At 37.5% G+C, this 26,165-nt stretch overlaps 4 protein-coding genes across 6 annotated transcripts in view; 2 read left to right on the plus strand and 2 right to left on the minus strand.

Moving 5' to 3' along the window:
* Positions 1–2,068, plus strand: part of lamp2 (lysosomal-associated membrane protein 2) — an 11,537-nt gene extending 9,469 nt beyond the window's left edge. The window contains exon 6 of the mRNA XM_016232132.1: positions 992–2,068. Within this exon, the coding sequence (XP_016087618.1) occupies positions 992–1,134 (143 nt within the window). The 3' untranslated portion in view covers positions 1,135–2,068. The remainder of the gene's footprint in view (positions 1–991) is intronic.
* Positions 1,185–9,188, minus strand: LOC107550763 (protein ATP1B4-like). Of its 2 annotated transcripts, none has more exons than XM_016232136.1 (8): positions 8,673–9,188; positions 7,129–7,351; positions 5,506–5,634; positions 5,024–5,137; positions 4,485–4,684; positions 4,006–4,062; positions 3,831–3,923; positions 1,185–3,755 (listed from the first exon to the last, which is right to left on the minus strand). In XM_016232136.1, the coding sequence occupies exons 1-8, from the start codon at positions 8,736–8,738 to the stop codon at positions 3,594–3,596; spliced, it is 1,044 nt and encodes a 347-aa protein (XP_016087622.1). In that variant the 5' UTR covers positions 8,739–9,188; the 3' UTR covers positions 1,185–3,593. The 2 variants fall into 2 exon arrangements, with proteins under 2 accessions (XP_016087622.1, XP_016087621.1); XM_016232135.1 differs by lacking the exon at positions 8,673–9,188 and adding an exon at positions 7,426–7,549.
* A 1,753-nt stretch (positions 9,189–10,941) lies between these two features.
* LOC107550764 (transmembrane protein 255A-like) lies at positions 10,942–17,911 on the plus strand. Of its 2 annotated transcripts, XM_016232137.1 has the most exons (10): positions 10,942–11,265; positions 11,776–11,918; positions 12,491–12,553; positions 14,458–14,547; positions 14,646–14,711; positions 14,823–14,911; positions 15,130–15,201; positions 15,624–15,786; positions 15,874–16,017; positions 17,510–17,911. In XM_016232137.1, the coding sequence occupies exons 1-10, from the start codon at positions 11,211–11,213 to the stop codon at positions 17,651–17,653; spliced, it is 1,029 nt and encodes a 342-aa protein (XP_016087623.1). In that variant the 5' UTR covers positions 10,942–11,210; the 3' UTR covers positions 17,654–17,911. The 2 variants fall into 2 exon arrangements, with proteins under 2 accessions (XP_016087623.1, XP_016087624.1); XM_016232138.1 differs by lacking the exon at positions 15,130–15,201 and having other exon boundaries at positions 10,943–11,265; positions 17,510–17,909.
* Positions 17,912–19,631: 1,720 nt separating this feature from the next.
* LOC107550727 (transcriptional regulator Kaiso-like) lies at positions 19,632–26,038 on the minus strand. The gene is made up of 2 exons (XM_016232090.1): positions 26,018–26,038; positions 19,632–22,696 (listed from the first exon to the last, which is right to left on the minus strand). The coding sequence occupies exons 1-2, from the start codon at positions 26,036–26,038 to the stop codon at positions 20,816–20,818; spliced, it is 1,902 nt and encodes a 633-aa protein (XP_016087576.1). The 3' UTR covers positions 19,632–20,815.
* Between the last annotated feature and the right edge of the window lie 127 nt (positions 26,039–26,165).

Below are 26,165 nucleotides of genomic sequence, written 5' to 3' on the forward strand. Positions count from 1 at the left end.
CCATTTCCAGTTAATTTTTCACTGTTTATGCACTATTCTAATTTAGTCTGTGCAGCATCCACACAGAATCTTTTGTAAATGTTTGTTTTCACCATAGTCAGGACAAATGGAACCTTCAAAACTGGTCACTAATAATTGTGTGCCTTGCTTAATGCAGTCACTTTTGCTTGCCATCCAGTCAGTTGCATCAATTACTTGTAAAATAAAGATGGATTTTTTTTCTTCCTCTGAACATACTTGTGTGACAGTTTTCCGCTTGCATACTTGTGAAAAGGGATTCCTTATCTGACTGCCCTAAACATTTGATGTGTTCATGAGATTTGTTTAGTTTTTTGCAATGGAGTGGCTTTGTTTTAATGGGCTTTTAGCTGCAATAAATGAAGAAAGACAGTTGTGTATAACATTAAAAGCGGTGTGGGCCATCTTTTCAGTCTTACTCAAACTGCCATGCAAATGTCTCAAGATTTTTTCCGATAGGTTTCAACTGCAGTTTGACACATTCTTGCTGTTTGTTTGTTTGCCCTCATTCATGCTCTTCATTTTCAGCTGAGGATTGCGTCGCGGATGAGCCTGATAACTTCATTGTCCCTATAGCGGTGGGAGTTGCCCTGGCTGTCCTCATTGTTATTGTCTTACTGGCCTATCTGATTGGAAGAAAGAGAAGTCAGACCTCTGGCTATGAGCAGTTTGATTCGTAATATTAATCGGAGTATGCAAATTCTGGCTAATCTAGCAATATTTCAGAGATCAAGTCATTTCGGTTTATGTACACAAATTCTTTTGTCTCATATTTCAAATATTAGTACATTATGTAATGTGGTGATTTATAAGGTAGGCCTGTATGGCACATAATACAATGCCTATTCTCCATCGAGCTGACTGAATTGTGAGTCCTGTTGTGATTAACAATCTTTTGAGTGCCTAACAGTACCGTGTTATTTCCTCACTCACTCACTCACCCTCCCTCCCTTTCTTTCTCCCTTTCTCCCAGCGGAGGAATGCTTTCTGGATTCTGATTTGAGTTTTCTCGTGCCCATTGCTGTGGGTGTGGCTCTCAGCTTCCTAATCATCCTAGTGCTTATCTCTTACCTGATTGGTCGGCGGAAGAGTCGCACTGGTTACCAGTCTGTATAACAACCCAAGCTGTTGCCGTCTTGCCTCTAACCCCGGCTTGTCCTTTACCATTTATATTTGCTCCTCCTCCTCTCTCTTCTGGTCCTGTTGGCTTACTCTTTTATCCTGCAAACTGCTCGACCCCCCCCCCCACCTGGCAGCACTAACCGCTGATGAGACCCCTATTTCTAACACGTTCGATTGCATAATTATATCTCTGAGCTCTAATTCCTCTTATGGGAGTTTTGGTTTTTCTTGCTCCAAGGATGCTCAGTTCTGGTTGCTGTGACTTGTATTCATGTGAACTCTTGTTATGAATGAGTGATGCAATTTTAGAATTGGGAGTTTTTTTTTTTTTTAAGTTTATTAACCATTGAATGTAAATGCTCAATTAGTTCTGTAATTGTACTCTCGTGGATCAGTTGTTGCCGAAATTAGGGGTGAAAAGTATCCTGGCGTATTTTCTTTTCTTAATCAGCCGAGCTAATGATAAGTCTCACTATTGCACTTAGCACATTGTATTATAAAGGGACTTTTTTTTTTTTACATTTACCAGCATCGAATATCAAGATTTTGTTGATCTCATTAGGTCCCTCTCAGGGAATGTTAGAAGTGTTATGATAGGCTTGTTAGTACATGGGTTTGTCGAATATATATTTTTTTTGTCATTTTCTCTGGACACATGCAAACAATGTACAAAATCCACCTTTTCTAAGACCAAAGCTACAAGTTCCTGTGTATGTTCAGTCTGCGCTGCATAGTGACGATAATCCCCCCCCCCCCCCCAAAAGAATTTAGCTATTAAAACGAACACAAAGAAAATGTTGTACTAGTGTGCCTTTTAGTTACATTTCTTTGTTCCTTCTCTGTAGGGCCTTAATCTGTCAGGTTAGGAATGTTGGTTCCAGTTTCAAAGTGGGGGAAAAAAACTTCAATAAAATGGCCTTTTTTTTTTTGTACAGTAGTCTCCCTCTCTTTTTGTCCTCTCACTCTGATCCGTTTAAGAATTTCAGCAGAACATGTTGATTTTCATATGTTAGGCCTGAGGTGTTCAGCAACTAGCTAGTTTTACACGATTCGCATGACTCGCAGTCGTAACCTCTAGCTTCCATTGATGTACTTGGATCAGCAGTGTTGCTATAAATGTTACTGATGCATCTGTTACTAGAATACTAGAAGCATCTTACTTGGACCTGCATATTACAGTAAGAGCTGCCTATTACTGAATGCGCACGACTGCGTTTGAATTAAGTCATGTTTTTCCTTCAAAAGATTGTGAAGTTACATTTTGTCATTTATTCTAAGTGACCATCTCAAGCAGTTTATCATTGTAGACAATCTCATGCATATCACAACTGATTTGTTGTTTTTCAAGAGAATGGAAAAGTGAGCAGAGGTTTGATTCCGTTAATTCTCATCCATCTTTATTGTTTATGCTAAAACATGAGTGCGTTTAAAAACATGAGCTGGCAAATCTTTGTCAGCAAGTGGATATTTCGATGCATTTACTGAATAACAAAGATGTGCAGTTACCAATTTCTGTTTCACTATTACACTTTGTAACTGTTTTGTACCATGTCAATATATTCATATACAATTAATAAATAATACTGTTGAAATCCTCCTTACAGGCAATTGAGCAGATAGTTTCACTCGGAGATGAATTGTGACTCTCTATTTAGTTTAAGAAGTGTTGGTTGCATGATTGACAAAAGAAAGATCAACTTGTATTTCATTAAGAAGCTTTGTGAAAATGGATGAAATGGGATTTCTATCCCGCATTTCAGTAAAATACATTTGCCTCTGAATTCAAAATTTAGTTGCACATCCAAAAAAAAGGAAAGAAAATTTTAGTCCAAAAATGTACAATCGATTATTAATTCTAAACCACATCTGATTATTTAATTAAATGAGAAAGCAAAAGGATATGTTAAGCAGTTTTCGGCCTTTTTCTTCATCCAGAGGGGGAATTGAAAGGAGACTGGCTTAACGGAGAAAAATCATTAAAAGTATTTGTTCAGTTTTAATTTGTGTTATACACATCTGACTTAGCAAACTGATCAAAAAGGTTTAATAAATGTTAATTCTACAATCTACACGGATCTAGAGAATTGTTTTGCCTACATCTCACTGTAGACCATACGTTTGAGTGATTATGCCTCAATAGCTATAATTGCGACCTAAATACTGTATTTGGACATCTTTTCATATTTCATTTGATCCTATAATGAAATCCAGGCAGGTGTCAGTCTCTAGCGGCTGATCTATAAATGAATCTATGAATCTCAGTCTTTGCTTACTGGGAAATTCCTTGTTTGAAAAAGTAGTGTAGTAACACAGCTCTTGACGTGCGTAGCGCAGTGGCTGCCGGAGGCATAATCAGAGGGCTAATGGGTAAAGACAACACCCAGTGTGCTATTTCATTTATTATAACATACTCTGAGAATTTTAATTTCAATTTCTCTAGGTTTACTGCCATCCTATGCGCCCACTTGTAAAGTGAAAGACACACTACCCAGGAAACGGTCGGTTGGTGAATCGTTGATGATGCCCCTCCCATTTAGTTTGCATTGAATGTGTAGTTGGGTGTCATACGGGACACTGGGAAAGTGCACAGCCACCAGCGGGGAAGAGTAGTTTACCTGTTGGTGGAAATAGTGAGAAATTATATTAAATCATGAGGAATTCTGGGATAAATGTTAAGTAGGATCACTCACGTGTCTCAGTTTCCCATAATAGGGATAGTACCGCAAGTTGAAGATATTTTCTGGAAAAAACTGGACTTCTCCGAGACCTTCAGTTGACCCTTTCTGGAAAAACATTGGAGAAATCCAAAATGACAAATACTGCAAAGAAACTGGGTTATTTTAGTTACTAGTCATTCGTTGTTACCTTAACTCCACATGTAACATGTACTGGAGTGCCTTGACCAGGCAGATACCCGAGAATCTGTCACAACAGAAAACAGTCAAGTGTCTGACATATCACTAAAAATTCTATTTAAATTTGTTCATTTAGTCATTGCTTATTTTAACCACAAGATGGCACTAGAGCTTCAGAGCTTTATTTATTCTTTTTTGGAGAGGTTTTGTTCTTCAAACAAAGAATAATTGAAGAGTTCAGATGCAAAAGCCTCTAAGTGCCATTTGACATTTTCTTCTAAAATGAGCATTTCTCAGGCTCCTATGTGTAGGTTCAGTAATTTCACTTTAATGGCAATGAATAGTTTTTTTTTTAAATTGCCATTCAAGTGAAATAACTGAACGTAAACATAGGAGCCTGAGAAAAATAATTTTAAAAGACAATTTCAGACAGAACTTAGAGGCTTTTGCATCTTAATTCTTCACTTGTATATTATATTATAATCTCACCCGATTCATTTTGACGAGGATGCAGGGTTTTCCCTTTGAGTAGCCAAAATCTTTGTCCTTCATGCCGGAGCATTCACCCAGCCAGGACCTCTTAAACTGACATGCCTTGCGCTCGGCACTCTCCTCTAAGTCATCTTGCATGAAATATGTATTTCCTTCGCAGTTAATGTTCCGCCTATCCTGCACTCCATCGTCATAGGCTGAACGCAGCCACGGCGGGAAACCGTAATAAAAGAGATGGAAGAGAGAAAAGAGAGAGAGAGGGACCATAAAATAACCAAACAATGGCTGTTGCCCAGCCTGGCCCCTACAACTTACAGGCCAGCACAAAAAGTGGGGCCCTGGCAGCTCTGAGCAGTTACACTGAGTGCACAAAAGGGTTTCCCTCCTTGTCAGTATTTCTATAGACTGCAGGACTTGTTAATCAGCATGCTGGAGTGATTTGAATCTGTGCCCGCTGAACAGAAAACGTATCTTCCCTATTAAAGTGTGTAAGACCAAACTCAATAAGCTTAGTTATTCTCTCATCCAGGACTTACATTTCAGATGGGCTTCCAGTGCTTTCGCATACTTCCTCCACGAGCTTCGGTCAGAGGCGTTGAAAGCAACATCAAACCCATGAGCTACATCTACATGAGGAAACATTGTCATACCTGCCGGGAGAAAGACAAGATTTTGAAGTGTAGTGAAAAAACAGGAATAACAGTGTTATATTTTATAATAATTATATATTATTTTATATACTTATTTAAATTAATTTTATTTTTAAATGAAAAAATATATATATATATATTTTTTTTTAAATAATATTAATTTAAAATGATTTACTATTGTAATTTTAAATCATCCATCCATTCTCCAAACCGCTTATCTTCCCTTAGGGTTGCGGGATTTTAAATAATACATTTTAGATTAATTTATATGAAAAATAAATACAATTTTAAAAAGATTTACACAATTATTCAGCTTTTTTCCCATACTCTTTGAATATTCACAAAGTAAAATGCAATTTTTTTCCAACCTGGTGGCATCACTCTGTCATTGTAGGTGGGAGCATATGGACTAATTGACCACATCAGGCAGCACATACAACCAGCAAACATAGCCGCAAGGAAAATGTATAATGCTGAGTAGAAGAGCAGAATAAGGCCTGAAAAAGATAAGAAAATATTGATGAGTAAAGCAGGATTGCATTGATGAAACCTCTTGTAAATCACTGATTTACATAAGGAGTTAGTCCATTGAAATGCACACACCATCAGGTTGATACTGTTTTTCATATAGGAATTTATTTCTTATGTATTATTGATTTAGTTGACCATTCAAATACTAAACCTTATATTAATCATTCATTCACAATAAACTTTTCATAGTGTTCAAAACACTCAAGTCAATGAAACTTATATGAGACCCAGCAAAAACCGGAGTGCAGCAACTTTCAATTAAGAGTTCATTAGCAGCTGATCAAATGGGACGTGCCGTCAAACTAAACGGCTTTTGCTGCGCAGACAATTTCGCAGGGACTAGCTGCAGCCCATCTTGTGTCCCCCAACCACAAAGGCCTTTCTGTTTGAGCCTGGTGAAAATTCTCCCAGCTGTCCTTTCACTCAGGAACACAGTGAACCTCCGGTTGCCATCACAGTGACGGTCTTTTGCAGCCATATAGAGCCACAGCCAGCTCCAAGGAGCCCGATCACCCCATTCTGGCATTGTGGGGCCTCTGCACTCTCCTTTCATGGGACATGCATCACAGCCCTCCAGCAGCCCCTCCCCTGCGCTAAGGAAGACTATGGCTGTTTATTTAATCCACCTCCAGCACATTCCCCATCATATCATGCCCATGTAAAGCATAGAGATGTTGCATTACGACAAACGCTCAACACGGGATATTGGTGCGTTGAGATTTCCCTCTGTATCCCCAGGAAACCTTCATATTGCTGTTTAGAGCACTCGTCCCGAATTTGCTGTGTTGCTTAGCATCGGGATGTTTAGCAGCAGCGATTGGCTGCTCTGTCCGCGTCAGACGTCTTCAGGAAATGCTCGCTGCCAAAAAAGTTCTGAGCTCGGACAAAAAAAGGCTACATGTTAAGTTGTGCCGTAGATCTGAGAGCGTGTTGGAGGAGATCTGGAGGTCAAGGGGGCTTTGGGAAAGAGGGAGAGGAACGCACGGTAGGGGTAAATGGAATGTGATCCCGGGCCAGCGAAGGGACTGTGACATTCGCTCTCCCACTGAGGACCGTTCCCCAGGCAGTCTGTTTTTGTCAAGATGTCTCTAAGCTATCTGTGCACCTATGTAAACACTAAGTTTGGACATGCACACACACACACACACATGCACCCACAGTGACAGAGTGTACATGCACACACACTTGAGCGAGCAGAAGCACAGTTCATCACCCCTCATCCCCGCAACTCATTCCCATAACTCCACTAAAAATGGAAAATAATGAGCAAAAACAATAAGCAATAGTCTCACTTGCCTTTGCTTCTACGGCGAGACTAAACATCACTAATTAAAGACTTAGTTTACAGTCCAAGTACAATTTGGATGCACTCCCTCACCCACAGACAAATGCCCTTTGTTTTGCCATTGAAACGGGTATCTTGTTGTGTACATTCAAAATAATTTTGTCTTGTTACTCACTCCAGCTCTTCCCCGAGCGGCCCATAAACTCCTTAGTCTCTGCGTTCCACAGGTAAGTCTTTAAGTCGTCGATTTTCTCATGCAGCGTCCTCTTGGGCTTAGGCTTGGGCTTCCATTTCTCAAAGTTAAGGTCATCCTGCTCCAGAGGCTGATGTTCTACCAGTCCTTCTTGTTCCACTTCCATGGCCTCAGCTAGTTCGTGTTTGTGAAGTGATCCTGCACGCTAAACACAATATGGAAAGCTAATAAATAACCACGTTCTGAATCACAGTAAAAAAAGACCACTTAAAAACTCACTTTAATGTAGATGGTATTGTCTCTTAAAGACAAAGGAAAGGCTAGGAGAAGGGTTAGACAAATATTTCTCTTCAAAAAAGTGAAAAGCGAGTGCATGAAAGCAGTGTGAATGAAAGACGCTTCACAATCCCATTGATCTAAGAGAGGCAGAAGAAGACCCACACACTCGCTGACCCATGTTGGGAGATCTAACCTCTCACAGCTGCACAAGATCTGCAGGGTCACTCTTCAGCCAGATGTTACACACTCATTCTCAATATCAAGACACACATAAAATGTGCTTTTAAAGCTGGAAACAATAAAGACCACTTAAAAACTCACTTTAATGTAGATGGTATTGTCTCTTAAAGACAAAGGAAAGGCTAGGAAAAGGGTTAGACAAATATTTCTCTTCAAAAAAGTGAAAAGCGAGTGCATGAAAGCAGTGTGAATGAAAGACGCTTCACAATCCCATTGATCTAAGAGAGGCAGAAGAAGACCCACACACTCGCTGACCCATGTTGGGAGATCTAACCTCTCACAGCTGCACAAGATCTGCAGGGTCACTCTTCAGCCAGATGTTACACACTCATTCTCAATATCAAGACACACATAAATTGTGCTTTTAAAAACTGTAAAGCTGGAAACAATGAGGGTTCAGTATGTTAGCATGAGTTAATGCAATCATTAACTAACAATGAAAAAGAATATTTAATCCAGGTTAATGTTAATTTCTATATAGAAACATTTCAAGTTTCATAAACATTTACTATACTGTATTGTGAATGAGCATGACATATAAATTGTTTGTGATACCTAATGCATTAAATAATGTTAATTCAATCTTAATGTAATATGTTGCCATAAAACTACTTTTTTGACAGGAAATTGAATTAATATTTACCTGTCATATTTGTTATTTAATATGACCGATTCAACCTGCTTACATCAATAAAATGCATTTACTAGCTACAATATAGCAATAGGTCTAATGTAATATATTTAGTATATTAATGAATAATTGCCCATATTAATTGACCTAAATAATGATGAGCAGGTGAAAAACTTGGGTGACATAGTTTTACTGTACCAGTAATGAATTAAAAAATTGATACTAGACCAACAATTGGGTGATAGCCTACCCTACTATTATACAGTTTACTATTATATATTGTACCGAGCACTAAATCCAGCAAGGTATGGTCATTACAATGCCCTAATCAAAAGTAACCACATAACTCTGGTGCATTATGGTTATGGTCACTTGCCAGTTTTGAAACTGTGTCTTCCAGGAGCAGGTCCTCCGCCCCTCCCGCGGTAGAGTCGCGCTCCATGATCTCTCACTGAAGAATAAAGGTACTTGTTAAACCAATCACATATACGAGCGGTCCAGGCGGTTTACTGCGAGATTTCAGTCCCCGAATAAAGTCTGCAGCAGTCCAGGAAAGTCAAATACTGTGTGAAATAATTGTTCAGACTTTTTTTTATGCCTTTTTTAAAAAATATGAAGAAGATGAGGGAATATTTCGACGTCTTCTGTAAAGAAAAATGGGGAGGGGGGGAGTCTTAGGAAAAAACTTTTATATTTAAAGTGCCCCCCAAAATAAAGTCTTGATGATTGCACTGAGGCGATGTCTTCAGGTTCACTGCACGCTGGCTGCACAAACGTTAATTCTGGTCAAGAAGTGTTCTTGAATTTCATTGAGTTTTCTCCTTACAGCGGATGTCGGATGCGGAGGAGCTTCTCGCTAGGAGTCGAGCATCATAGTGAATGGAGTTGAGCTGGAGAGGGAAAGTGGGGGTGGGATACAAAGTGGAGTTTTTTTGGCAGCAGCTTCGTTTAGTGTTGTGTGGAATTCTGCACACGCACACCACACAGTCTCATTGTCTGCTGAAACAAGCTCTATGCAAAGACCAACAGCTTTATAAGTTTCTGTTCTGATCTACATTTGCCGTTGTCAATCACTAAGTACGGCATCAGCAACCACATTAGAACAGTGAGGTTTAGTATGCAGGACCCTTCACCAAACAATCCCCATTGACTCGCTGGGCTGTTAAACTGGAGAGCGTATTCACGCGCATTACATAATGCATTAAAGAGACGAACGCAAAATGGTGAAATATGTGCCAGCTTTGTTCTGCGTTGGCGTCAAAAGCGTAATAAATTCACAAAGTTGACATCAAGCTTAATATTTGTACACAGATCACGTTGAGCTCGGTGAACCCACTGATTTTTTTAAACCTGAAAAGAAATCGCGTCATGGAAAATTCGGTCTTGTCTGGTTCTTTCTGCTTTCTTTGGTGAAGAGCAGGTCATTCAAAGAAAGACCATCAAGGACTGAAACGAGCAGATGCAATCATTTACTTTGAGACAAAACTGGGCTGGAGGAAAAGAGATCAATATATTCAATGTAGCGTTTTATTTCCTTCCATTTTTACACAAACAAGCAAACACTTAAGTAGTAGCCTAGTGAATGCTCGTTTTGGTAAAAAATTAAAGGCGATATAAAAATCCATTAACTTCTATTCAGTTACATTTACTTAAATACAACCAGCCTTTATGAAATAGGCCTATGTTGCTGTGGGAGCAGCAATTAGCATAATGTGTTACCATAAAACTAAGTAGGACTCAAACTATGCCTGTAACTGCACACCCATTTTGAACTCTGCAACACATGATATATACTTTCATTTATGTATGTGTGTGTGTGTGTGAGAGAGACTAAGAAAGAGATACATCAATATAAACAATGGGTGTGCTATACACGAGGAGCCTGGTGTATGTCAATTAGATCTCAAGCTGCACGAGCGAACCATAAAATAAACAAAAATGCAAGTAAAAAAAATGGGAGGGGGGGACTTGAGAACTTTTTTTAAACTCAGGAACTTTGATTTTGATTTTCAAACCTTTTGTGTTTATATTCACCAACTACCTGATGATGGCGCAGTTTCATTACTTTAATATTGCTTCTAGTTCTGAGACTTTCAAAATAGCCATTTTTGTAGAAAGATTACACAAAGTATTATTTTATAGATTATATTGAATGTTCTTAAAGCATTTTCGTGTTAACCAACCAAATTACGTTTTCTTTAGATATTCTCAGACTACTTTCTGTGTGTAAATGTAGCAGGTAAAATAATCTGCGAAACGCGAATTTCTCTATAAAACGTCGTGAATATATGCAGAACTGTTTAGAAATTTGCTATGCAGTCCAGCAACTGCATACAAGAACCTGTATGGTTTTAGTCGTTCTTTGGAATTCTGTTTAAGTTCTAAATGACTTTAGTTTTTATAAACTGAATCACGGCTGCAAACTGATTGGAAGGAAGCATGAAATTACAAACACCCTTAAGTAATAAACAGCCATTTGTGACATGCACGAATTGCACATGACTTCACTTGAACGTTTAAAGCGTGCTACGTGCATTCAGGGACGACCTCTGAATCTATTTTTGAACAGGTAGGTTTCTTCTGAAACGGACTGCTCGAAAGAACCGAATCGCAATGACTCACTCTTCCGACCCACAGCGAGCGGGTCTGCCTTGCGCATGCGCAGTGCTGTGCTCCGTGCGGCGTTCTGCTGAAGGGATGAGGGCAGCGGATTCATGAACAACAGACCCAGATGCTGATGAGAGAAGCGCGGCTACACGGGGGACGCACGGTGTCGGAGAATGCCACGGCAGGAAAAGAGTTTCCATCCATTGGCTCTGAGGAAAGGCGTCTTTGTCTTATTGACTAACGTTAGGTTCTTTGTTTTTGACTTGAAGTCATAACTGCAGCTAATGCTGCATATCCTGCCGTTACAATGCCAGCGGGGCTGAATGCGCAAGGCAGCGGTATTCCTATCTCAGATGCGATGGGTAAGTACAAGGTCAATGGCATTCACTGCGCCCGCAGACCATTACAGTCAAACAGAGGACAATTTACGCTTGTATTTACATTTAAATGCGATTAGCAACGTTTATTCATCCTAATTATTAGAATATATTAGCATTAAACTACATTCCTGCATGTCTCGGATGCCCCCAACGAATGTCGATGTAGCACTGTTTGATATTGTTAATAAAAAATACACAACCGTAAGTGAAATTTTGTTTTTATGCGGTTATAATAGTTTAAACATGTTTTGTTTGATGATAGAAACCCATCATATTACATCACCTACATCTTTCTGGGTTTCTGGGTTGTGGCAGTGCCTTTGCGGTTGTAGATACTATAGACATACAAGAGGTCAAATACACTGGTTGTGTTGCTTTGCTGCCTTCACCCCAAAACGAACGTGCTTAAAATGTAAGAAGGAGTAACCAAATGCTGCCCAAAGGAAGGGCGTGTTGTGCCGTGGCTTCTTCCTACTCCGTTGTCTTTTCCAGGATCATTTAAGAGGAGGAAACGAAAGTCCATCATAGTAACAGTGATGCTCCTTATCGTCTCCATACTCATCCTGGTCTTTGGTCTGGCCGCTACTACCAGGACACAAAACATCACTGTCGGTGGCTACTATCCAGGAGTCATTGTAAGTATGCTACTAATGTTCATAGTCGTGCGTAGAACAGACTGCAAACTATCCTCTTGTTCTATAAATGGGTTTGTGATGTAAAGTACTGCAGGGAAGGAAAGGCCTCATGTTTAATTATTTTCCGCTTGGCCTGCCATTATGGTGACCGGTGGCCATTAACTCATTACTGTAATGTTGAACTGAGTGAACTCATCCATTTATTATTCAACAGCAAGTATCATTTTGTTCAACACTCTAGGAGAAAACATACAAGCTTAAGTAACAGTCCAGAACGTTTTGTACAAGTAACAGGTGTTTTCCTAGTATTCCGCAGGGATTGACTGTTTTGAAATACTACATGTTGGGGACATGGCCAGATTTCAAATATATAGCTCTTAACTCGGATGTTGGCCACACCATCAAATAAACGATACTGCTTGTAGAAAGACAAAAGACTTTGTGGGAATGGGAGATTGTATGTGGGATCATAATGAAGTGAGGTCGTCTACTTTTAAGACTTTGAAATAGGTTGATATTTTATATAGAGTTGCAACTCTCATGACTTGAGTTTCACCCTGTGATATTTTCAGCTCGGCTTCGGGTCCTTTCTGGGAATCATTGGCGCTCATTTGATAGAGAATAAGAGGCAGATGGTAAGGAGTCTTTCATTACACTGCTCATATCGAATTCTGTGCTTGTGCATTCCATCATCCAATTGACATTTCTAACCAAAATGCTTGCAGAAACAAACACATTTTTAAGATTCAGCTGCTTGTTTTTAGTCGTGTCATAATGGCAGAAATGGCTCACAGGTTTGAGCTCGAATAGTAGGGCATGTTGCAGGCCCTGTGGTGAAATGCACCCAGAAATAGCTCAGTGTAAGGGGAGCAGGATAGATGTTCAGGCAGGAATGTTCAGAAGCCATTCAAGTGCAGAGGGAATAGGAGGTGCCACGATCCAAATAAAGAATGCATGAGGACGGCATGGCTGGCCAGATCATAGACACACAGGGACACTTACTATTGGGAGAGTGCATGATACACACTCCACCCTTGGAGTCAAGCATGTAGATTGGTGTCTGGAAGTCTGAGATTTTATAAATCTGAAAAAAATCCTGGAAACAAGCAATGTTTAGGTTTTGAACAATGTAAAGCAAGGAACGACATGTTATGATGCTTTTGCACTATTTGTGGGTCCCTAATCAAATAAGCAAATTTGTAGAATTGAGCATGTCAAATCCTTTTGTACAGATGGTCAGATGTTCTTGTTTCCATGAAGCACAAGATGCTCTTTGGATACTTTTCAAATTATGCTGGAGAACATGATCATCAGGTTTCACTCAGTTCATGCAGCTTCAGCCGCGCTGCTGTCATTAAAGCAAAATGGAGACAAAACAAATATTAAGGCATTCTGAAATGTATGATATTTTTTTTAATCCTTATCACTCATTACACTGATAACATAAGTTGTATACATTAAATATAAGTATTATACATAATTAATTTTATTTATAATATAATATTCATATATATTTTTATTTTAATATATGAAATCATATATTATCAAATATATTTAAAGCATTATTACATATTTAAATATTATATACACCACTATTCAAAAGGTTGGGGTCAGTAAGATGTTTTTGAAATACGTATTTTATGCTCGTTAAGCTTGCATTTATTTGACCAAAAATACAGTAATATTGTGAAATATTATTACTATTTTCAGCATCATTACTCCAGTCTTTAGTGTCACATGATCTTTCAGAAATAATTCTAATAAGCTGATTTGCTGCTTAAAACATTTTGCATTATTATTATCTTTAAAATTGTGCTTTGTGCTGTTTAAAGTTGCAAAACTGTGATACTTTTTATCCAGAATCCTTTTGTAACATTATAAATCATGATTTTACTATTAATTTTGATCAATTTAATGCATCCTTGCTGAATAACAGTATATTAATTTCTTTCAAAAAATATCTTTAGCCCAAAACTTTTGAGCAGTAGGGTATTAATATTATATTTTATTATTTATAATTAAAATATTAATATAAGTAAGATATCATTTTTGTTAAATTAGAAAAATGCAAAATAGAAGCATTTTCACTGATCTCAAACATTTTTCTAGAAAAGAATGAGCTGTTTTAAGATATGCATTTATTTAGATTAGATACAGCACATCAAAAATAACACAAAACGGTATTATTTATTAATCTGATTTGGGCAGTTAAATGTTTTCCATATTCTTGACTTTACAATGCCACGAGACACGCCTCTGCAAAGTGCCTTTGATTGCCGACAGAATGGAGTGACGGGTATCTAAATGGTTGGTTGTGAAATGGCAGGGAAATCAGCGAAGTTAAGTGGCAATAAGGCAGAATCCATTCAGTCCAGATTATCTCCATATCCCATAATAGACACATCTACAAGATCTTAGACAAACCACTTCAATCTGTCTCTGTAAGGAATCGTACATAGTACTAGTGACCAGGTGTGAATGCACGTGCATTGAGCTACTACATCAGATGAATAGGCTGACACTGCTGTTCTGCTTACAGCTGGTGGCCTCCATTGTCTTCATCAGCTTCGGTGTGGTGGCGGCCTTCTGTTGTGCTATAGTGGATGGCGTTTTTGCTGCAAGACATATAGTAAGTGCTTCCACACCATGTTATTGTAAAATGCCTTTCTTCAGAAAATCATTGCAGTTAAATCTCTGTTATGGCATACTGCTGTTGTTGTTTCAAAGGACCTCAGACCTCTATATGCTGGCCGATGTGAATATTACTCCAGCGGGACCGCGTTTGATTTAGATGTGAGTCGTCAGCCTGAGAGAAGCGCTCTTGCCAAATTACAAGCCTCTGAATTTATGGGTTTTGTTATTAGTATATTATAATCCCATTTAGAAAGCACATCTGTCTTTCAGGTTCACTGTCACACCACATCTCGCGTCTCCTGTAACCTGCGTGTGAAGAGCAACACCTGCTACTGCTGTGACCTTTACAACTGTGGCAAGTATGTATGTGTGTGTGAGCGAGTCCCATTTGGATACATCCCTCCTAGGATACCTCTGCAAACAGGCAATCTGGAAGAAGAAAAAAAACTAACAACAACTATGCTATCTTTGTTTTACCTTGGTTAAGTTCTGGTTTATATTTGCTTGTATGGTGTGTGCTTCTATCCCTGAAATTCAGCACTGTTCGAAAGAACGTTTCTGTTTATTTATGTTTCAGAGAGCATCCTCTTATGGGACTTCAGAATAAAGATGTTTTGAAAAAATTTAGGAAATCCTCCATGATTTGGAAGTAGGTCTTTCCACTTTTAGCCCCTCAATGACATTGACAGCCCATTATTTGTTGTTGTTAAAATCTTGAGTGTGGCTACATACAGTCGCTGTACTTTACGTACAGTTACTTTACTCGTGAAGTGAAAGGAACTAAGATTTAGTGTTCTCTGGTTCCTGTTTCACAGGTGAGGAGAGACAGCAATAATTTAGGTTAAAAGTATGACAGTGAGCTTAAATAAGGAGACTGGATATATTTATCCATTTCATGCTCTTCTTAAGAGTGATGTGCACTGGTATGCAGATGGTTTTGTTCTTTTCTTTGGCATGAATTGCTGTTCTGTCATGCTTCACCTCTTTTGTTGCTCGGCCTGTCACCTATATGTGTTGTATTTCTTTTTATGAGCCTCTTACGATAATACATTTCTGTCCTCGCCATCTCAGTCGAGTGGAACTACGAGGAGGGTATCACGAGTACACAGAGGTGCGGAGCTGTCAGGACGTTGTGCATCTTTACCACCTGCTGTGGTCTGCTACTATCCTCAACATTGTTGCTCTGTTTCTGGGCATCATCACCGCCGCCGTGCTGGGGGGATTCAAGGACATGGTGAGATTGAAATGCAGTGCAGCTTATATAGGTGCATTTTGTATGATTTCTGAGCTCCTGTGACATTCATTGGGTCTCTTTTTAAAGATGCCTACAGCAGCAGCAGATTCCTGTGAGCCAGAACCTCTCCCTATTCCTCTACCCCCAGAGACTCCTGGACCCATAGCATCCAACAACTCTTTTTACAACACTGCCCCCTGCTTACCTCCATACACTGCCTATGACCTTCAGGTAATCGCATTCACTTTGAGCTGTCAGTCCACTTTGTGTTGCATGCTTCAGTGGGCATTTATAAGTCACTCTAGCAAATGATATAGACTTTTTCTACGATGCTTGTTCGATTAGATGAAAATGCTAATATAATAAAATATAATACATATACTTGTTATGTTGTATTATGTATTTAATGATATATGAAATGTACATATGGAATTATTATTATTACTATACTATAATATAGTAATATAATGTTTATATTGTATATTTCTATTTATTTTTTAATTACGCCTGTCAGTTATCATTAACTTAATGCAATCAATTATTTTTAAAAATGTATTCAAATATGTAAACAATAAGCACAAAAAGATCATCCCCCGGTACAAAAAAAATAAATATTTAATTTATTGAGAGCAGTGTTATTTGACTATCATTGATATCCTTTTATAGTTTTTGTTAATATTTTGAATATTTAAAAAAATACAATATATTTATAATTTTTCTATTTATAATAACAATATAATATAATAAGCAATAAGCACAAAAAGATCATTATTATGCCTGTCAATTAATGTAAAGTTTGTGCAAACCATTCTTTTAAAAATTTATTCAAACAATAAGCACAATAAGATCATCCCCTGGTACAAAAAATTACAATTTTAACTTATTGAGAGCAGTGTTACTTCACTATCATTGATATCCTTTTATAATTGTTAATATTTTGAATTATATTTATATTTTCTGTTTTTAAAGCACTAATGTTTTGTTGCGTGTTTTTGGCATTTATTTTTTATTTTTTGTTTTTAAAGGGGTCATATGATGCTGCTAAAAAGAACATTATTTTGTGTATTTGGTGTAATGAAATGTGTTTATGCGGTTTAAAGTTAAAAAAAACACATTAAAAGTTTCGCTTTCACTACTTAGCACACAGCACCTTCACGACATGGCTGCAGCGTCAACAATACTACAGTGAGAATAAAAGTTACGCCTTCTTTCTTTGCGTGAACATTTGGGCGGCGTTATGCAAATCTTCCCACATAGTGAGGTAGATATGTGGGGGCATGTTAGAACGAGCCGTTTTAGGTAGGCGTGGCTGACTCTGAACTTTTATAAAGAATATCTCTTTGGATTTGAGACTTTAGTCTTTGCAACTTTACAGATCTTTTTTATGCACCAAGAGCTTGTAACACTCCAAAGAGAAAGGAAAAATTTAAATAGCATCATATGACCCCTTTAAAAATATCTATATAATATAATTTTTTTAGTTTCAGTTTATTTTGTCTTGGTTACTTTAGTAGCTAAAACTAAAGGAAAATGACTAATGTTGCCTTGTAAGTTTAATAAGGTGACGCTTTTTTAAAAATATTTTATTTTAGTTAACATTTATTTTATTTTCACTATTTTTTTAAGGTTTTAGTTAACCATAGTCAAACTGATTTAGAGCTTTAGAGATGATACTTTATACGTTTTGAAGGTGCATGATATGTGTGCTAATGTGATTTTACAGGGTGCCAGCATGTTTCCTGGCTCTTCAGGCCTGTCTGATGACTCTCAGTCTGGAGCCAGTCACATGTGGCCAAATATGATCCCGCCTCGCTATTCTCCTCCTTATTACCCACCTGATGAGAAGCCCCCACCATACAGCCCCTAAGGGACCAGTCTAAGGAAGACATTTTCCTGCAAAGAGAGAACTAGCATTGGGCATTTTGGATATTGGAGTACCCCATCATTGAACAATAATTGTTCTGAATTAACGACCTTTGCAGAGGAGGTTCACCTGTGCAGCGGGTTAAGTGCAGAGAGACTACAGCATTAACCACGCTCATTCATCACCATTCAGCAGATGTAATATGCAACATTAAACCTTGACAGGATTCGCTCAAGTCAAACCCAGTGTGTAAAATAGTCACATTATATGTAGCCTCAAACCAAGAGGACTATACCTAATAACATATTAACGACCTTTGCAGAGGAGGTTCACCTGTGCAGCGGGTTAAGTGCAGAGAGACTACAGCATTAACTACGCTCATTCATCACCATTCAGCAGATGTAATATGCAACATTAAACCTTGACAGGATTCGCTCAAGTCAAACCCAGTGTGTAAAATATTCACATTATATGTAGCCTCAAACCAAGAGGACTATACCTAATAACAACTAGCCTGACTATGAGATCAAGACTGTTCACAGATAAGCCTTAAAATGTGTGTCCGCTTCCAGTACGGCTCCACCTGGCTCGCCTCTTCTTCCCGTTATAGGTAACGTTTTCTTTGCGTAGCTCCATAATGTGAACTTCTCCCTTCCAAAGTGGCACAAAGTGTTTTGCATCGCCTCTGCTTTCTCTGTCTCTTATCTTATCTAGCAATTGATTTGCACTTTATTGTCTTCAGAATTTACTGTATTCACACAGTTCTAGATAATTACTTGAGTTATTTTTAACTGTTTCGGGCAGCTACATTGCATGCAAAGAACTGTATATTTAGGCTGAATCTTATTTTTGCTCTCCCGAGTGCTTCATTAGGATCTAAGATTTAACCTGTAATATGTGGTGTTTCTTCTGCATGACGTAATGCACACAATCATATCACAAATTTGAATAATCTTTTGTGACAAAAATATCCTTTGCTTGATTTATGCAAAGTAATAAGCTCTTACATTAGTGGTATGAAGAATGAGAGGGCTTTCAAAATTTGTATATTTCACATTCGTCCGCTGTTCTGCGTTGCCGACAGGACTTACCGAATGTAAAAAAGGAGGCTTAGCTTCATATAAACCTACATTGTTCACTACGTAATAATAAAAATTCCCTCCACAATGCAAATATATCAGTGTGTGCAATGTTGTATATGTTGTGCATATACCGAACATTTCACATTCGTCCGCTGTTCTGCGTTGCCGACAGGACTTACCGAATGTAAAAAAGGAGGCTTAGCTTAATATAAACCTACATTGTTCACTACGTAATAATAAAAATTCCCTCCACAATGCAAATATATCAGTGTGTGCAATGTTGTATATGTTGTGCATATACCGAATGATCAAACTGCCTTCTCGTAACACAACAGAATTGAGTCTTAAGACTTAGTGTTCTCCTTTTTGTCTGTTTGCGTGTCCACTGTGAATGCCATGTCTATACACTGTACTTCATGTGCTTGATTTATATAAAGAACAGTGTCCTTTACTGATGAAATTCAATGATTTCATTACTTCCTATTTGACATTTGGGTGCAACTGGTGGTTGTAGTACAGTCACATGCTATAAAGAAAACTCGTAAAGTGGATCTTTGCCTCATTTGTTCATTTTTGACCACATTCATGTCACATGAAAGCATTGTTTACATTTGATGTTAAAATCTTAAAATGAAAGACTGATAGTTCAGCTTAGTATTAAATATAAATTGTATAGCTGGAATAGACTTTCTGCTTTATTATCACACTGGCACTCGACCACTGAATCCATTTGATCCCTCATCAGTTTATATTCATGAATCGGTGCATTATAATATGTTCAACGACAAGATCCACTCTGATACAGAGCCAGGAATGTTCATATTGACTGGTGGTTATCATACTGAAAAATACTAATCACTTTCATCATGCTCTTGGAAATAAAAGAAATACATGAGTACTTTCTTCAAAGTTTTATTTCATTCTATATCACACTAAGACCTAATAATAAATAGGTTCCAAAAGGGAAGAAAGTGTTAAAATGAAGGTCTTCAGTACTATCATGTACATGGTTATGGTGTTAAAGCACTAGTTCAGTTCTAGTTCTGAAGGAATCTCATTGTATTCACAGATTCTTCTCACAGCCCACAAAGCTAAAATAATTGATAAAACTATGCTGAAAAAAACATTTAAAAAAATGACATATGTACAAAATATTCAACCGTAAAGGAGAGGTCCTCTTGTACTACCAACATGACCCTTTGATTACCCTGAACAATTCAGTATCTTGTTTCTCTAGACATGAATGGAGGAGGGATGAATATCTCTCTTCGGGTCTCGATTACTGTCTGGGGATATATATCAGGATATATGGCCAGCATATAAATAAACAACCTCAAAACATAATTACTGGACAGATGGGATTACAAATTTCACATATTTACTCCATCCTTCTTAAAACCTGCTGACAATCAAAAACTATAAATACAAACATTCAAACTGTTTCTTACCGCAGGACCGATACCTGCCATTAACACGGAACTATCTAGTGCCAAACAATCATTAATAACTACCATAAGAAGCTGACAAGAAAATTAAAATGATGTTAGCGTCTCTTTCAAAAGAAACTTTGAAAAACGAAAGGCATGATTTTATGTTGACTCTGAATTTTCATTACACTTGATTTTGGACTTGGGATTTATGTACTGCTCTCCTAAAAAGCATTTACACATCAAAATTACATAATTGTAAAAATAACTGTAACAAACTGTACTTGATCCCTACTAATTACATACGACATGGTTGTAATGTCCGGAACAAAAATGGGAATAGAAAATATTAAAGGTCAGTTCTACACAGGTCTAATGTAGCTGTAAATAAAATATGTATTGCCTACTTAGTCATACTATCTGATGAAGCATTATTATGATTCAATAATGGATTGTGAAACTGAACTGTAAACCAGCACTAAGTAATACATTGTCTAAATATACATTAAAGCACCTTGAAACAACTTTCATGAGTTGATGGATACTGAAGTTGAGTTTTCAATCAAATGGTCCAAAGAACCACGACCACTCGCCTCTCAAATTAAAACACGTACAAAGGAACAAGGCACCTGAGCCAGAGCAGTGCACAAGCATGCTCAGTACGTCTCTGGTATAACAAACTCAAATTCATTCCTGGTTTCTGCATTTATTTGGTCGATAGGGCGCGGAGGTGAAGCCGCCGGCCTGTTTTGTGCTTCGGATTCTACAAAGATGTCGTCCCAGGTCAGTGCTTTGCTTTGGCTAGCTGGAAGTGGCTGGTTGGTAAAGTGCTCTTTGTCGGGGTTTACATGTTGGACAGTCCCATCTTCACCAATCACCGGAATCCCTCCCGGCTCTTCGGACACGAAGGAATACGGTTTGAACTGCAACGTTTTACACGGCAGCAGCCGATACAAGTTGTTACACGAGTCATCTTTCTCTTTCCTTCCCGACGGGTCTTGGTTGTGCGTTTGCTTGCAGTGGGTGGACAAAATCTGATAATTGAGAAAGGTTTCATTGCACAGTAAACACTGGTACCGTCTTTCGCCCGTGTGAGTGATTTCATGTTTGGTTCTGTACTCGGCCAGGGCAAAAACCTTGCTGCAGTAATGGCACGGATACTTTCGTTCCCATGAGTGAGTGTTAAAGTGCCGCCTGAGGCTCGTCAGGCACACATAGGGACGCTTGCACACGATGCACACGTAAAAGGTCTTTCCATCCATGATAAGTTCGTAGTGATCCTCCTGATCCAGCTTTGATTTTTTCTTTCCTTGAGGCGAGTGATTGCTCACACTGGGAACACCGTGTGGTGTTTGCGATTTCCTACCAGGAGCCGATCCCTCTACAGGATCCTCTTTTTCTGGAACAATGTCGTAGGTGTTTTCGCCGATGTTGGCGTACACTTTACAACCCGGCGATAGCGAATCGATTTCTGAGGCTTTGTCTAATGTTATCGTCTTTTTCTCCAACACCGCCGGGACTATGTTCATTGCTGGTACTGGTCCATTATTAGTGCTATACATCGGCCTTACATCCGACAGTCTGATTTTTCCAGGATGATCAGGCGAGTGCTCTAGAAGGACCTTTTTCTTTTGGACTCCGAGCACTTCGTTGTTGTCTAGAGGCAGCGAGGTGCTGTGAGGATCAGGAGGAAGGCTGTTCACACCAGCTGGGGTGGTGGGTTCGCTGTTTGAGCTCGTTACTGGTGAAGTGAGAGCACTGCTACTGGATTCTGGATCTGAGAGGATCACAACATCGGGCTGGGGCTCAAAGTTATTTTGGAGTGATGTATTTCTTTCAGAAGAAAGCTTGTTGTTTCTCTCTTGGGCTGTTGAATCTTTAGAGGCAATTTCTTGCTCGTTTGTCATTTTTAGTTTTTTAGCTTCTGGCCCTCCTTCTTTGTCATTAACGTTTGATATCTTGGTCTTTTGAGCTTGAGGGGCCTCTGTTTTTGAGACGAAAAGAACATCATCGCTGTCTGAGTCCACTTCCTTTTCCGTATTAACGCACGCCATGTTGAACTCTTCAGCGGACAGTGAGAATGTCTCAGTAATGATTGGCATATTCTCACCTCCGGTGTCATTCTTCTCAGAGGAATTGATGCTGTTGTTCTCACTTTCTTTGGACAGGCCAGGTAAACCTTTGACTTGAGCGAGCGGCGTTCCTAAACTGGCTATGAACGTCACTCCCAAAGCCTGACCGGCGCTGATGAGATCCTCAAGTCTGTCCGAGCGAACTCTGTAGATTTTAGACGTGTATATGTAATTCAAGATCACATCGAATATGTCTGCCTTGATGAAGTTCAGCTCTATAACTTGTCCAGCAACTGCGAAAAGTTGACGGAAATAGGTACTTGAGGAGGACAGTACACATTTGTGCGCCTTGAACTTGCGGTCTTGCACAATTATGGTGACATCACAGAATAAACCGCTTTGTCGCTCATCATTGATGGACTTCAACAGTGATGCTGGGTACTGAGTGTCTGCTGCAGATATTAGCTTTATTATTATTATTAATATGTAGAGGAAGAAGAAGAATTTTAAAAACTGAAAATTACAAAGTGATTTATTGGCATGTCATAGACATGTTGTAGACTGTATAAAAGTTTTATTACAGTGTTATTAGTCTCATATATACAGCTCAGTAACTATCAGGTTTTCACAAGTCCAAATTACAAAAATGTGTATTCTCTCTAGCAGTGGTTTTGTGTGAGTTTCAAACATCTTTGTGAATCCTGTATTCAAACACAATAATACATTAAATATACACTGAGCTGGGTAGATTACTTGAAAATTGTAATCCGTTACTGATTCCAAATTACATGACAAAAATGTGGTTTGTAATGTAATCCATTACATTACACATTTTAGGTAATATAATCACAATAATTTTAGATTACTTTTGACCTAACTTGTTTATCATATTGATTTAAATAGGATAATCTTGTATCGTATTGATTAAAAAATTCTAAGAAAAATAAAATATATTACATTTCTTGTCATTAACATAATTAAGTGCACTTAAGCGAACTAAATATTACATTACTGTTTGTCAAGGTTGCCCAAACTCAGGCCCTTGAAGGAACTGCAGAGGGTTCGAGAGTTTAATGAAAAGTTAATAATTAAATCATAAAAATGTAAAATTACAAAGAATTTAAATAACAACAATCAAAATAAACACTTACTAAAACAATAAATAATTTGCTTACCTGCATGTCATGTAAGCATTAACCAACATCAGAGAACCATGGACATGCAAATGTGTTACTTAATCATTAACTTATTTTCTTAAAATCTCAGGGGGTACTTCAAATAAATATATAAGGTGAAAGAGATTCAGCTGACAAAAAATTTTTGGGAATCCCTGCGTTACATGTAAACAAGAAATAACGTGAATTTGTGCATTTGAATGTGTTTGAAAAGCCTTCCGAAGACACAGAAATACATGGTTAAATAACCCACTGAGTGATAATTCAAATAAAAATGAATGTGTTCATCAGTAGTTGATGCAATGTTGAAATGTTGAGAAAACACTTTTTAAAATTAAAATGATTTTTGTAAATCCAGTGGTCAAATGCTGTGTGGCCTCTTAATTTTCTGTGTAATTAAAGTCACCTGACCTTTGTCTTTGTGTGAATGTCCACAAAACTGGAAGACTTTCTGAACTGATATAAGCGCTAGACTAGAAAGAAACATTTAAAAGAAGAAAAAGAGGAATTAAGGAGAATAAATACAGTGGGTACGGAAAGTATTCAGACCCCCTTAAATTTTTCACTCTTTGTTATATTGCAGCCATTTGCTAAAATCATTTAAGTTATTTTTTTTTCCTCATTAATGTACACACAGCACCCCATATTGACAGAAAAACACAGAATTGTTGACATTTTTGCAGATTTATTAAAAAAGAAAAACTGAAATATCACATGGTCCTAAGTATTCAGACCCTTTGCTCAGTAGAAGAAGAATTTTAAAAACTGAAAATTACAAAGTGATTTATTGGCATGTCATAGACATGTTGTAGACTGTATAAAAGTTTTATTACAGTGTTATTAGTCTCATATATACAGCTCAGTAACTATCAGGTTTTCACAAGTCCAAATTACAAAAATGTGTATTCTCTCTAGCAGTGGTTTTGTGTGAGTTTCAAACATCTTTGTGAATCCTGTATTCAAACACAATAATACATTAAATATACACTGAGCTGGGTAGATTACTTGAAAATTGTAATCCGTTACTGATTCCAAATTACATGACAAAAATGTGGTTTGTAATGTAATCCATTACATTACACATTTTAGGTAATATAATCACAATAATTTTAGATTACTTTTGACCTAACTTGTTTATCATATTGATTTAAATAGGATAATCTTGTATCGTATTGATTAAAAAATTCTAAGAAAAATAAAATATATTACATTTCTTGTCATTAACATAATTAAGTGCACTTAAGCGAACTAAATATTACATTACTGTTTGTCAAGGTTGCCCAAACTCAGGCCCTTGAAGGAACTGCAGAGGGTTCGAGAGTTTAATGAAAAGTTAATAATTAAATCATAAAAATGTAAAATTACAAAGAATTTAAATAACAACAATCAAAATAAACACTTACTAAAACAATAAATAATTTGCTTACCTGCATGTCATGTAAGCATTAACCAACATCAGAGAACCATGGACATGCAAATGTGTTACTTAATCATTAACTTATTTTCTTAAAATCTCAGGGGGTACTTCAAATAAATATATAAGGTGAAAGAGATTCAGCTGACAAAAAATTTTTGGGAATCCCTGCGTTACATGTAAACAAGAAATAACGTGAATTTGTGCATTTGAATGTGTTTGAAAAGCCTTCCGAAGACACAGAAATACATGGTTAAATAACCCACTGAGTGATAATTCAAATAAAAATGAATGTGTTCATCAGTAGTTGATGCAATGTTGAAATGTTGAGAAAACACTTTTTAAAATTAAAATGATTTTTGTAAATCCAGTGGTCAAATGCTGTGTGGCCTCTTAATTTTCTGTGTAATTAAAGTCACCTGACCTTTGTCTTTGTGTGAATGTCCACAAAACTGGAAGACTTTCTGAACTGATATAAGCGGTAGACTAGAAAGAAACATTTAAAAGAAGAAAAAGAGGAATTAAGGAGAATAAATACATAATAATTTATTGCTATTGTGTGAATATGTAATCATGTAATCAATAAAAAAGTAGCTGTAGTCTGATTACTAGTGTTTTAAAATGTAATTTAATCTAATTACTAGTACTTAATTTTAAGTAGGCTACTTAATCTGATTACTGGATAGGACCCCCCCCCCCCCCCCTACTGCATTTTCTTTTTGTTTTTCTACATTATTTATTGCTTTTCTAAAGATCATTATTTGGTGTATTTGGTGTAACAGAATATGTTGACATGCTTTAATGTTCAAAAAACACATTCTATTAAGTTTAGAAACATTTTGAGTCTCCCCCTCCCCTGCCTCACAGTGCTGTGGTTCAAATGGAGAATTCAGCTTTGCATCACAGGAATTAATTACATTTGAAAATATATTAGAAACAGACATTTTAAAGTGTAATAATTTGACATTAATGCTGTTTTAACTATTTTATCAAATAAATGCAGTTTTGGTGAGCATAAGACAACTTTCAGTCATATATATATATATATATGTGTGTGTGTGTGTGTGTCGCATCGTATGACCCCTTTAAAAAAAAGAGTGATAAAAGACAATTTAACTGTACTTGTGCAGTGACAATAGCTTAAATTGATTTGAAACTCTGAAACAGTCTGTGTTCAGTAATATATTAATCATATACTCTGTGCTTAAACGCTTTCATCTTATATCTTGTAATAGCTCAGATGAACACACTCCTGTAGAAGAGGACGTGAAGAACAGCAGCACTGATTCAAGTTCACAGGGTAAATGATTCTTTACTATCTCACTTACACACAATGGGCCTCGTT

The sequence above is a fragment of the Sinocyclocheilus grahami genome, unplaced genomic scaffold (genome assembly GCF_001515645.1).
Source record: "Sinocyclocheilus grahami isolate Dianchi unplaced genomic scaffold, SAMN03320097.WGS_v1.1 scaffold407.1, whole genome shotgun sequence".
Classification (NCBI taxonomy): domain Eukaryota; kingdom Metazoa; phylum Chordata; class Actinopteri; order Cypriniformes; family Cyprinidae; genus Sinocyclocheilus; species Sinocyclocheilus grahami.

Coding starts and splice junctions, on each gene's coding strand:
- LOC107550763 (XM_016232135.1), bottom strand. CDS start 7,521: ATGCACTCGCTTTTCACTTTTTTGAAGAGAAATATTTGTCTAACCCTT. Junction 5,635..7,128: donor CCGCTCGGGGAAGAGCTGGA/GTGAGTAACAAG, acceptor TATCTTTTTCAG/GCCTTATTCTGCTCTTCTAC. Junction 3,924..4,005: donor ATGTTACATGTGGAGTTAAG/GTAACAACGAAT, acceptor ATGTTTTTCCAG/AAAGGGTCAACTGAAGGTCT.
- LOC107550764 (XM_016232137.1), top strand. CDS start 11,211: ATGCCAGCGGGGCTGAATGCGCAAGGCAGCGGTATTCCTATCTCAGAT. Junction 12,554..14,457: donor TAGAGAATAAGAGGCAGATG/GTAAGGAGTCTT, acceptor TTCTGCTTACAG/CTGGTGGCCTCCATTGTCTT. Junction 14,548..14,645: donor TTTTTGCTGCAAGACATATA/GTAAGTGCTTCC, acceptor GTTGTTTCAAAG/GACCTCAGACCTCTATATGC.
- LOC107550727 (XM_016232090.1), bottom strand. CDS start 26,038: ATGAAAGCGTTTAAGCACAGA. Junction 22,697..26,017: donor TGAAAGCGTTTAAGCACAGA/GTATATGATTAA, acceptor ATAATAATAAAG/CTAATATCTGCAGCAGACAC.